Source organism: Mustela putorius, unplaced genomic scaffold (assembly GCF_011764305.1).
Source record: "Mustela putorius furo isolate JIRA1106 unplaced genomic scaffold, ASM1176430v1.1 tig00003896_pilon_pilon_pilon, whole genome shotgun sequence".
In the NCBI taxonomy this organism is placed as follows: Eukaryota; Metazoa; Chordata; class Mammalia; order Carnivora; family Mustelidae; genus Mustela; species Mustela putorius.
The window spans coordinates 885581-899449 of record NW_025422045.1 but is presented as its reverse complement, the minus strand read 5'-3'; the positions used below and the strand labels follow the sequence as shown (position 1 = coordinate 899449).

The 13869-nt window shown below is 32.6% G+C and overlaps 1 protein-coding gene across 11 annotated transcripts in view; it reads left to right on the top strand.

The window, feature by feature from the left end:
- The window catches only part of ZNF280D (zinc finger protein 280D), a 136855-nt gene extending 124512 nt beyond the window's left edge, over nt 1-12343 (top strand). For 10 of the 11 annotated variants that reach the window (XM_045067591.1, XM_045067589.1, XM_045067583.1 and 7 more), the window contains 2 exons: nt 4836-4891; nt 9347-12343. In XM_045067591.1, the coding sequence (XP_044923526.1) occupies nt 4836-4891; nt 9347-9968 (678 nt within the window). In that variant the 3' untranslated portion in view covers nt 9969-12343. The remainder of the gene's footprint in view (nt 1-4835; nt 4892-9346) is intronic. The other variant, XM_045067594.1, reaches the window with a different exon arrangement.
- The last annotated feature ends 1526 nt before the right edge of the window (nt 12344-13869 follow it).

Below are 13869 nucleotides of genomic sequence, written 5' to 3'. Positions count from 1 at the left end.
CACAGACCTGTACCCTTGGGGCTAATAATACATTATGTGTTTATTTTAAAAAATTATTTTAAAAAAATATATCACCTCATACCTGTTAGGATGCTACTATTTAAAACAACAACAACAACAAAAAAACAAGTGTTGATGAGGATGTGGAAAAATCAGAACCCTTGTGTGCTGTTGATGGGAATGTAAAATGATACAGCCACTGTGGAAAACAGTACAGCAGTTCCTCAAAAGAAAAAATACATATGATTCAGCAATTCCACTTCTGAGTATACTGAAAAGAATTGAAAGCAGAGACTAAAGGAGGTATTTGTACACCCATTTTCATAGCAGCATTATTCACAATAGCTGAAACATGGAAGTAAACCAAGTAACCATCTATAAATGAAAGAATAAGCAAAATGTAGTATATATACATAAACAATGGAATATTATTCAGCTTTGAAAGGAAAGGAAATTCTGCAGTATGCCACAACATGGATAAGCCTTGAATGCATTATGCTAAATGAGTTAAATTAAATGAGTTACAAAAAAAAAGCATACCATATGATTGCTCTTATATGAGGTACTTAGAATAGTCAAAAGCATAATGGAGATAGTGGTGGCTGTCAGGGGCTGAGGGAAAGGGGAGAATGTGGGGTTGTTTAAGTTTTACAAGATGAAAAAGTTGGGATGGATGATATTGATGGCCACACAATAATGTGAATGTATTTAATACCACTGAACTGTATGCTTAAAAGTGGTTTTGATGGTAAATTTTATGTGTATTTTGCCACAATAAAAAAGAAAAATGTGTATATAAGGATATGTGTTTTTCCTTTTACCTCAAGTTCCAGTATGGCTTGACATAGCACTGATTTCAGCATAGTTACATCAAAGTTTTTGAGATCTTGTGATTTTTTCTCCTTTACTATATCTTATTTTATTTTTATGGAGTTAAACTGACTCGTTTGTTTAGTTTTTATAACACTTAATGCTGTTTTTAAAAAAAAATGTTGCAATTTGTCTAGTGTTTGGAAATACTTTTTCCAAATGTTCACACACATCAAAAAAAAAAAAAAATTGTTAGAAAGTCTGAATCTCTCCTCTCAGATCTCCTTAAGTTTAAACTAGTTGTTCTCTAAGCCTGGTGCATAGTTTGTTGTATCAGGATTTTCTTCTGCTACTATCTTGTGTTGGATATCCTATTTTCTAAACTAGGAGTTCCCTTTTGCTTGGTTTATTTCCTATTTTAATGAAACATGTTCTCTAACAACTCCCTCAGAAAGGGTGCATCTTTTCTGACTCATTGTGTATTTTAAACTATATTTACTTAAAGATAGTTTGGCTGAAGTACATAGAAATAACTTTTCCTGTGCAGTTTTGAAAGTATTTAATAAGTCTGATATCATTCTTGCTACAGTTTCTTTGCATTTTGGTTATTTTTTTCTTCTGGCAACTTTAGTGATGATCTCTGTCTCTGGTGTTTTGAAATTTGATGATGATATGTTCACCATTCATCCTTTTTCTGTTCATTATGATAGGCATTTAATAAGCCTTTGTAATTTGGGTATATATGTTTGGGGCAAGTTTTCTTATATTATTTCTTTGGCAAATTTTTACTTTTCTTTGTTCATTTTGTCTCTCTTTCTCCTCTCCTATTGATGTGACACTATATTTCCTGCATTACCTACTCTAGTTGTGTGGTATCTTCTTTCTTGCCTTCCTACTTTTTGTCTTTTTCATTCAATCTTTAAAAAAAAAATTTCTAAACTTTAATTTCTTATTTTAATGTCATATATTTAATTTTGAAGAGCTCTTTCATATTTTTATTCTTCCATTTTTCTCTTCATAATTTTTGTAATTGTTTAATGGATATAATAACATCTTATGCTTCTTTGGGGATATTAAATGTTTATTATATTTTTTTTCTTTTTGTCCCCAGCAATGTCTCCGATGTCTCCTAACTCCTTTCTTTATTCCTATCATTTTGATATTTCTGATGTTAAAGGATGTCTCCAGGGGTGCTAGGGTGGCTCAGTCGGTTAAGCATCCGACTCTTAGTTTTAGCTCGGGTCATGATCTTGTGGTCATAAGATCAAGCCCTGCATCGACTCAGAATCTGCCCCAGATTCTCTCTCCCTCTCCCTTCAGCTCACATTCTCTCTCTCTCTTACTCTCAAATAAATAAAACCTTTAAAAAAGGTTGTCTAAATAAATAAAGGATGTCTTCAATGGTGTGGTGATCCTTGGCTGCCCATATACTAGAGAGTAAAGCACGACCGAGTTTTTTGAATACTTCTTGTTGAATGGGGACGAGGGCTTCCTTATATAGTCACAGAGGTTGTGCACTGCAAAACTCCAAAGGGTGTTCTCTCTCTCTCTCTCTCTCTCTCTATATATATATATATATATATATATACTCTCAAAAAGTATTAGATTTACCATATTAGAAATATAAAATGTGAGATCTAAAAAAATTGTAACTTAAAAATCAAACTAACTAACCTACTATAGTTACATAAATAACATTTTTCTGAGAAATAACTATTTTACAAAAAATAAAATATAACTATTTTACAAAAAACAAGAAACTTAGAACACTGATATTGTTTTATACTTTTGCGTATCTTTGTAATGTCTAGTTAAGTAGATTGGATTCACATGTTTCTGCGTTCAGTGTGTTGTGATATGTTGTTATTGTGGTCAAAATATATGAAGAATATCCAGCCTTACATGGTACTTCAACAGTCTTTTCAAATAATTGTGATTTTTTTTTTGATACTACATCAAAAATAGACAAGTTGAAGATTTCTTAAAGGTTTTTTGCAATGTAGAATCTCATTCCATATCACTCAACTTTTTAAGCTTTGATACATTCAAATCTGTTGGTCTATCTGAATCTTTTATTCATGCATGATTTTACAACATCATCAATTAGTCATTTGGAAAATACTGGTTCGCTGAGTTACATAGATCTTGCAAGTGCTGACATCTTTTATGTATCATACCAAGTCACTGATATTAGCATAAATCTAATGAATGGTGAATACAAGTTTTCCTAAAATTTACCATGTGTTTGAATTTTATTACTGACAAAAAGCACTGTTGGTTGTTTTCTTCGATGTGATAGGCTCGCTTTGTCATTTTTCAAGAAAATATCTGCTAAATAAGTAAGTCTAAATATTCATAGTTTGACATTCAACCTTTAAAATAAAAACAATGTTCTGTGAAATAATTGTGCCAAAGTTCAGCTTGCAGCTCAATCATAGACAATTGCAGGGCTTTATGCATACTTCCTTTTTTATCACACAGAAAATTCAAAAGACATGAACTTAAAGATTGATATTTAATAAAGTGAATTTTACTGCTGGTGTTTGCCAGTGATTACTAGTACAGTTTGGTTTGATGCCACTGCCTTGATTCATGTTAAGATGCCAGCATGCCAGCATATTTACTGGTTTTGTACCAAGAGTTTTAATTTCACCACCTCCTAAAAGTGTCTTGGAGGCCAAATATATCTGTGAGATACACTTAGAGAACTGCGGCCATGGATTATAATGTGATGGTTAGTTAATCCTCCTGATTAGTGCTCTATACAATCTGCACAGTCTGTGTGGGAATTGTTTAGACTTCACCATAAGAAAATCAGATGCTGAGCTTTGGTGAGGAAGATAAACTTTCAAAGTCATTATGGGAAACCTTGTCTTCCTTGAGACTGATAATTTTCCTCCAAAGAAGTGTTTTCGATTCCAGCTATTGATGGTGAAGAGTGATTCCTCTAGGTGCTGGCATTCTGGGAGCCAGGCAGAGGAAGAATTGTGGGGACCTTTATTCAGTTTATGGACTTTGACTAAATTTTTCTGTTTTCTCCCACTGCCTCGTGGCTTCCCTTTGCCGTTCCTGGTGTTCATAAGTCTAAACTGTCTCTAGTTCAGAAAGTTAACTTTTAGCTTCTGTGGTAGAGGAAAGAATAGGTATCTCTTGTGTGAATGAGGGAAAGAGCATTGGCTCTCTCAGCAGTCCTTGTGTTTCACTTTTTTACGTACTGGTTCAGATTGCTTCAGTTCTCTGGGCAAATTTTCTTCTCCTTGCACTCCCCTACTCAGATACTTAGTTATAACTTCCTCCGTGTTGCAAAGTCAACTTTTCAGCCACATTCCATCTAAAAATTTATTGACATCTCATTGGCAGTATGCTTTAGTATTTTCATGGTCTTTATGAATGAAAATGTTTTATGTCTTTGCCTCATTTTACCAGGGTTTTAGAAGAGTAAAAATAAATGTATATAATTAATACGCCATTATCAATTTCACAGTCCTCAATCACTGTACTAGTTAAGAGCTAGACCTAGATTTGGATCTTCACCATTTATTTTGGTTATTGCCTGGGATTTTCTACTTAACCTACATAGTTGTATTTCCTACCATAGAAATGGAATTGAAAATGTCTAATATGAGGATTAAATGAGATAGTCAAGCTCTTAACATACTACCTCATGCATCATGTGCTTAATGATTGGTAATTGTTATGAATGGCTAAGCTGGCCTCTGGCTCACTGAAGTTTTACTATGAAAAGCAGGTGTTATACTGGATAACTGTTTCATGACCTTGATTCAGAGACTTCTAGTATACTGAAATTCTTGTTGATTTTTTTAAGAGTTTTAAAAATTCTGTTTTTAATTTTGAGAATTATTATATAGTACATACTTTAGATTAGTAAATGTTTTTTTTTCTATTTCTTTGCTATATTAGGTGCACACTTAAATTCCTTTAATCCAGAAAGTTTAGGATACTTAGAGTAGTTTAATTTAAGTTTAACCATGAATATAAAAGAAACATATTCTTAATCATTTCAGGAAATTGCAAGACCTAATATGGCTGAAGGAGAAACAGAAACATCAAATTCTGAAAGGTAAATATAAGGAAAAACTGAATGTCTTGAAGTTAAACTACATAAAAAGCTGATATTTGAGCTGTATTATTTTAGTTGATATTTTATTTGTTTTAGTTTAATTTAAAAATTTTTGAAATTTTAATACAACATAAACATACTGTAGATCCTTATTTTTGAAATCTTTTGAACATCCTTTAAACATCTTATAGTTGTAAAATTTTTAACTAGTTCATCTTTTTACTAGTAAATAAAATGTTAACAGATTTTAATTGCCCCTATTAAATGAAAACAGTTACAGGGTCCTACAAGTTACAAAATGAGGACAATTTTTGCAAAAAGGTAATCTTAAAATCTTTTTTTGCTAAAGTATTTTCAGAAGCTTCATAAAGCTACTTCTGTGGTGGGACCTTAACAGAAAAGTTTCAAACTTCGGGGATTGGCTTTAAAAAATTTAAGGCTCTGATCAACACTGAAGACCACAAGACATTTTTTCTTCTTTCAATATTTTATTTAAATTCAGATTAGTTAACAAGTCACATAGTTAAAGTTTCAAGGGTAGAATTTAGAAATTCATCACTAGCATATGTCATCCAGTGCTGTTCATAACAAGTGCTCTTCTTAATGCCATCACCTATTTCTACCTCCCTCCATCAACACTCAGTTTTCTCCCTGTAGTTAAGAGTCTCTTATGGTTTGTCTGCCTCTGTTTTTATCTTATTTTAGAAGCTTTCTTAGCCTTGTCCATTTTTGCTATTCTAACTGGGTTAAGGTGGTATCTCAGTGTGGGTTTGATTTGAATTTCCTTGATGGCTAACACTTTTTCATGTGTCTGTTAGCCATTTGTTTGTCTTCTTTGGAGAGGTGTCTTCTCATGTCTTCTGCCCGTTTTTTGCCTTGATTATTTGTTTTTTGGGTGTTGAGTTTGAGAAGTTTAATAGATCTTGGATATCAGCCCTTTGTAGTGTCGTTTGCAAATCTCTTCTCCCATTCTGTAGGTTGCCTCTTTGTCTTCTTGACTGTTTCCTTTGCTGTGCAGAAGCTTTTGATCTTGATCAAGTCCCAAAAGTTTATTTTCACTTTTGTTTCCCTTGCCGTTGGAGACGTGTCTTGAATGAAGTTGCTGTGGCAGATGTCAAACAGGTTCCTGCCTAAGCTCTCCTCTAGGATTTTGATGGATTCCTGTCTCACATTGAGGTCATTCATTCATTTTATCTTTGTGTACATGTAAGAGAATGGTCAAGTTTCATTCTTCTGTATATAACTGTCCAATTTTCCCAGCCCCATTTATTGAAGAGACTTTTTCCCCATTGGATATTTTTTCCTGCTTTGTCAAAGATTAGTTGACCATAGAGTTGAGGGTTCCTCTCTGGGCTGTCTATTCTGTTCCATTGGTCTGTGTGTCTGTTTTTGTACCATGCTGTCTTGTTGATTACAGCTTTGTGATATAGCTTGTAATCCGGCAGCATGATGCCCCCAGTTTTGTTTTTCTTTTTCAGCATTTCCTTGGTGATTCAGGGTCTTTTCTGGTTCCATACAAATTTTAGAATTGTTTGTTCCAGCATTTTGACAAATGCCATTGGTATTTTGATTGGAATGACGTTGAAAGTATAGATTGCTCTGGACAGGATAGACATTTTAACGATGTCTATTCTTCAATCCATGGCATGGAATGTTCTTCCATCTTTTTGTGTCTTCTTCAGTTTCTCTCCTGAGTGTTTTGTAGTTCCTAGAGTATAGATCCTTTACCTCTTTGTTTAGGTTTATTCCAAGGTATCTTATGGATAAAGAAGATGTGGTTCATATACAGAGAAAATCAATTATATGGTTTCACTTATTTGAGGAACATAAGGAATAGCATGGAGGACAGTAGGAAAAGGAAGGGGAAAATGAAGGGGGAAAAATCAGAGTGGGAGATGAACCATGAGAGACTTTGGACTCTGGGAAAGAAACTGAGGGTTTTAGAAGGGACGGAGGGGTATGGGTGAGCCTGGTGATGGGTATTAAGGAGGGCACGGATTGCATGGAGCACCGGGTATTACAAACAATGAATCATGGAGCACTACATCAAAAACTAATGATGTACCATATGGTGACTAACATAACATATAATAAAAAAAAGAATATTTTTTAAAAATTTTTCTTAGCAAAAGAGAATCTAACATTCTAATTAGAACTTAATTCCAATAAAGATAATTTTATTTTGTCTTTTAAATTAATCTCCACATGTCTGCCTTTATGTGGTATATCTTATATATAGCTATACATCGTCAGGGGTAGGGTGCTTGTTAACTGAATGAGGTTGATTAATCTATTGCCCCTGAAAAGAAAATTATGGAATAAGGCCTTATGAAGTTGTCTCTTAGACTTTACTAGAAAAATGATCTAGTCCTTTCTTCATCTAGAATTTGGGGACAGGTCAGTGGTTAACAAAAATTCAGTGAAGGCATTAGGAAAAGCAGACTAATCACTTCTCTATAATATAATATTTTCTGTAAATTGTAGTTAGTCCAGTAAGATCTGAATAAAAATAGTAATTATATAAATTTAAATGAGGAAAATATTGTAATTATTTGTAGATGGTATAATTGACCTATAAGATCCAAGGAAATCAGCTAAGAATGAAGTTAATGAAAGTATTACTTAAGGTAGCTTGGTATAAAAGTCTGAATGTTGCAGTATGTCAATAACATGTGATTACAAAATAAAATGTACAAAAAGTTAATTCACAATAACAAAAATGAGAAATGTACAGGATCTAAATGAAGAAAAATGAAAACTTACTGTGACAGAAAATAACTGATTATTAACTAATGCATGAGAGGCCATTTTCCCAAATTAATTTATGGGTTTAGTAATGAATATTTAGTTAAAAAAAATCCTAATGGGATTTGGTTTGGAAACCAGTGGTGTTTAAAGGAAGTTTCATATTTTTCTATTTACTACCATAATTTATTAAATCATTGCTCTCTTGTTAGATATTTGGTTTTTTCTGTATTCACTTTTTTTTTTTTTTAAGGTTTTGTTCATTGAGAGAGCAAGCAAGAGAACTGTCACAAGCCAGGGAGAGTGGCAGCAGAGGGAGAGACAGATTCCTGGCTGAGCAGGGAGCCAGACTTGGGGCTTGATCCCACGACCTCGGGATCATGACCTGAGCCCAAGGCAGACACTTAATCAACTGAGCCACTCAGGCACCCCTCTGTATTTGCTATTTAAACATTGTTTTTATGAGCATTCTTGTTCAAATGTCTTTTACATTTTTACACTGTTAAACTTAGGGAAAAAGTAGTGGATAGTAGGTAATTTGCTGTATTAAATAATAAAATATATTGTTAATCTGTAATTGGTAAGACTAGGTGGTATTTGCCCAAGAACAGTCCAAAGACAGATCAGAACAAAATAAATAGCAGATTTATTTAACTTATATAAATGTAAGTTAGTAAGTAATAAATGACTATTTGATAATGTTGCTTTGATATTTTGTCCGTTCATTCAGAAAAAGTACAAATTCCAGGTAGATTAATAGAAGAAATAAGATATCTGTAATCATTAAATTTATTTTGGGCAAAATATGTATTGTAACATCTAGATAAGGAGCTGGAGATTCTCTTTAAAGTCTTCTGTTTCTAATGTTTTATGATGCCCTATATACTTTCTGTTAACATGCTAGGACAGTAGGGAACACACAGACACACTCATATACACAAAAATATTTATGTATGCATGTTTATGTATGCATATTGTATATTTAGATATATTTTTTCAGGCATGTGTTTATATTTTTTAAGTAAAACTTAAAAATTAGAGAAATTTTTACAAATACATATTTGATCTTGCATAGGGAAAGACATTTTAAGATGATACATAAATCATTTTAAAAATGTTTTTTTTCTCATGGGGCACCTGGGTGTCTCAGTGGGTTGAAGCCTCTGCCTTTGGCTCACGTCATGATCCTGGGGTCTTGGGATCGAGTCCCACATCAGGCTCTCTGCACAACGGGGAGCCTGCTTCTTCCTCTCTCTCTGCCTGCCTCTCTGCCTGCTTGTGATCTCTGTCTGTCAAATAAATAAATAATGTCTTTTAAAAAAATTTTTTTTTCTCAAATATATTCACTTCTTATTTAAAGTACTCATATAAATTAATAAAAATGCTTAAATATCAACTAAAGACAAGCAATGGTGTGAATAGATAAAAGTAATGATTAGCAGGACTAAAACTAGTTTCGATAGATTCCCCAGTTCTCCTTTTAACATGTGGCTCTGGAGTTTCTCACCCTCTTGTCTAAGAAAATGGCCACTCATAAATCCTAAATTCTAACATGGCAAGGACTTGGGACCTGCATTATTCTTCTCCTTTTTGGCAAATGTACCTAGACCTTTTTTTCGTTTTTGTTTTTTAGAGCATGTCTTTATTTTGATAGTGTTCAAATACATTGTGTTCTGAAAAAATACATAACAAATGGCTTTATTTTTTCAGTAAACAAGATAAAGCTTCAGAGGAAGAAAAAAATGGATGTGATACAAATTCATTTGAAGGCTCATTAGCAACAAAAAGTGAAGACAGCATAACAGTTTCAAATAAGGAAAATGATACCTGTCTCGGAGACCAAAAGACTGGGTTAAAGAATATCTTCAGTCATGATTCAAATATTGATGCAGATAAAGTAGAAAAGGAAAAACAAATAGAGCACAATTGTCAGAAAACAGAGTTGAAGATGTGTCAAAGTTCAGGAAACATAAATTCATGTGATCAGATTGAAGATTCCAACTCCAGTGAAGCTAGGTTTTCTTCGAAGAATATTAAGGATTTGCGGTTAACATCTGGTGATGTTAGCATTGACCAGTTTTTGAGAAAAAGAGATGAACCTGAATCTGTTAGTTCTGATGTTAGTGAGCAAGGCAGTATTCATTTAGAACCTTTGACTCCATCAGAGGTACTTGAGTATGAAGCCACAGAGATTCTTCAGAAAGGTAGTGGTGATCCTTCAGCCAAGACTGATGAAGTAGAGTCTGATGAAGCTGACAGTGTTCCTGGAGAAGATAGCACTAGCACGACAGAGACAACAGTAGACCCGGCAGATGAAAAAGAAAGAAGTTGAAATTTTTTAGTCATTCTAAGTTTAGTGTACCAACGGTTAGAACATTTGGAACAGTGCTATCAGGTCAGCTCAGTGGTGCTGTTTTGGAGTTCAGAAAGAGGAAAATGTGAAGGAAGTCATTTGTATACACTTTACCTGTATGTTCAACCCAGATTCTTAAATCAATTCACTGATAATAGCATGATTTCTATGGATTTCCAGGAAGCCTTTAACATGTAACAGGGTTTTAGTGAAAGTTACGTTTGCAATGGAAAATTCTCATTTAACAGTTTGTGAGAAGAACTTTGTGGCCAATATGAATCGATTATTAGAATATTAATTATAATAACAAAGCTTTTGAAACTTACATCAGTCCTAAGCTAAAAGTTCTTATTACCTGTGTATCCTTTTCAGTTAACTTAAAGGGAGAGATTTGGAACCACATACCTTTTGGGAATAATTGATTAAAAATAATGGCTGATAGGCATTGTTAATGAAGGCTTAATTTTAAGTATGATGCTGGCAAATAGAGCATGCTTAGAGTGCTAAATTAATTGATCTAGTGAGAATTTGGATGAACATAAAATCAATTTTGGATTTAATATAACATTCCAGACTGTCAGAAGCATGTAAACAGAATATTTGAATCTGTGTACCTCCATACAAGTGTTAGCCTGCCAGGCTGTAAGCTTACCTTAATTAAACTTTCAGTGAAAGTGAAATTATTAAGATATAAATTTATATTTGTGCTTCTTGTCAATGTGTAAGCTGTGCTGAAATCCTTGATGTGCTAGTTGTATAAAATAGAAACCTGTTGTTCAAACTCCTGTAGCTGTTATGCTTTTAATATTGTTTTAATGATCTTTAGAAATAGACCCATAAAATGGTCTGGAAGCCAAACCAAAGTATGGTATAATGTAGATATTGTAAAGCAGTAAACTGAAAACATGTCCTGGCTCATGCCATGTTTAAGTGACTTTTTCTTTAATTGTAAAATAGAAACTTCAAATGGGACCTAAAGCAGTGATGTAAAAACTTGGTTTGGGATATTTAGCCTAATTTATCCGTATCCTATTTTACCCATAAAATGGCTGCTAAATTGTTTTTTCAGTTTTTTTATCATCTAGAAAATAATAGATATAGAAATAAATAATATGAATAACAGTAGTTTGCTTTAAAGTACTAAAAAAAATTTATTGAAAATGCTACATTTTTACTTCTTAAAATGTGCTTTGAATTCTCAAGTTTTGTTTCACTGAATGTTAAATGTTTTAAACGGCTATTAAAATTCTGCTGTATATAGTAGTTTTTGAGTAAATATTTGCAATAAAAATCTGTCCCTGAATAATTTTATTTTTCAGAAAACTACTTGAGTTGGATTACCTTTGGCACCTTTAGAAATTGTATACTTGTTCAAGGAAATTTCATGTTAAGTTTAGCGGTAGGATTTCATTCTGTATTCTTTAATTGATGCATGATTTATTTTAAATTAGGACTTAAGTACAGGGGATAATACTGTTAATGTTTGCAGAGAATAGATTTACTTTAAAAATTCTTTTACTTCAAGAGAAATATAATTTACTATTATAGTTTTCTATCTGTTCAGCAAATTAAAGAGGCTAAATAAGCAAAATATATTATTGACTTGGTTTCTTGAAAAGTTGTTCTTGGAGGGCCAAATATTTTCATCTTTCCTGCTATCAAGAAAAGATAGGGAGAGAGGGTGTTAGCTGTTACATTTCATCTTGTTGAAACACAAATCTATAGCAGACAAGATTTTTGGAGTAATTTAAATCTTAGGAAGAGCAAAGAATAGAAGGAAGTCTTATGTAAAGGCCATTTTCTGAATCCTGTTTAATTAATTACCAAACCTATCACCTAATGCTACAAAACTCTAGATCACTGTGCCAAGATAAGTCTCTAAGTGACATTGTTATCCCTTTGAGCTCTGGGTAGTTCCTTCTGCTGTGGCTCTATGTACTTTTAGAGTAGTGGTATTCAAAGTAGCTAATCAATGAGCTGTTTTTACCTATCCACTATGAGAAAAGGAACCTGTACAAGACTGTAAGTCCTTCATTGAGAAAGTCTGGCAATGAAAACAAAAGTGTAGTTGAAATAACCATTGTACTGGGTTAACATAATTGGTTTATGTTCTCACACCATCTCATCTCATTTCCATTCAGGAACAAACAGTTCTGGTGTACAAATCAAACCTTTGAGTAGCAATGCTATAGTTCAGTGGTCAGCAAACTTATTCTGTGTAGGGCCAGATAGTAAATAATTGTGGGCCACATGGTCACAATTATTCAACTCTTCCTTATAGTTTGAAAGCAGCTGTAGATGCAATGTGAATGATAGTCTGCTTGTGTTCCAATAAAACTTTATTTACAAAACAAGTACGTTTGGCCAATGGATTGTGGTTTGCCTGTGCCTGCTTTAGAGTGCTCAGACTACCTTAATATGACAGTGAGAGGGAATGATGCACTCCAGTGACTGCCTCAGAACTACCTACTAAGTAAGGTGCCTTAGTGTATTATAGTTCCCTGTTACCTAACAATAAAGTCATGGTTGATTCTAAGTGCAGTTCAATGACACTATGAAGCATTATATTCATTTTGTGGGGTATACTTTTAATTTATACTGAAACTCTGAATGCCATCTTTATTTGTGTCATTTCTTCCCCTTTGCTTCTCTCCAGTGTTTTAGGGAGGAAATTGGAATTTTTTTCATCCCATAACAATTTTTAAGAACTATCTAAACATTTTAAAAAGGAACTGACAAGATACAAGTAACCTTGTTTTAGCTATAAGTAAAAAAGATAAGGAAACCAAATATCTAAGCAATTATTTGCGTAAGGTTACAAAGCTAAGATTTAAATGAAATTTGATCTGATTCTGAAATTAGTGTTTTCTCCCATATCTATAGTTATATTGAATGTCTGTTTTTAAAATAAATTACCTTTTTGCAAATAACCCTCCCATTGATGGTACTAATTGTAGTTTTATTTACTGATACAGTGATTATATGCATTTGGAATGGAGGACTTATTAACCTAAAGAAAAGGACCTAATGATCTCTTTTATTTATAGGATTTAAGGAATTTTACCTCAGGAGGAAAGAGTTATTAATATATTATTAATATAGTAAATGAATATATTATTAATCAGAAAGATAGCAAGTAATTTAAAGATATACTTTGTATAATAATTATTGAAGTTTTAACATTATCAAATATTTCTAGATTTCTGTAGTATCATTTTTTTAGTTCATGGTTGACATGATCATTTTTTGTTCCATCGAAATTATTATTCCAAAACCACTCACTTGCGCTGACTTCAATGAAGGAGGTCTTTGTTGTGTGTAGACATTAAAGAAGGATTGCAAATATTTCATTTTTACTAGATTACTTTCACACTAAGACTTGTTCTTTCAGCTAAGACATGAATCATTAGACATATATTTCTTAAGTATTAAAAGAGAGAAACAGTTATTTTTAAAGTATTTTTTAAATGAGATAATGAAATGAGATTTTTTTTAAAAATGAGAGACCTGCAGGTCTATGTAGACAAAATGAATAGTCAAGTAGATTTTTAAAGTTATGGCAATGTTTAATTTTCAGCTCAAAAGCTATAAATAAAAAGATACTTGACTAGAATCATCTTGTAAAGAATTAAATACATCTGTAGTAACAAATGTAACATCATAGAGGGATAAGGTATCCTGAGAAATTACTTTTACAGATAAGTAAAGGTAACTTTTGATTGCTTTTTAAAAGTATTATTAAATCACTTTCATTATTTAAAATACTAAAAATAAGTTAGTCTTCTTTCATGACATACTGTGTGATGAATGATGACACACTTCATCATTATGAAGATTATTGAACTAAGCTATAAATGAAGCCATAGCTACAATGTTAATG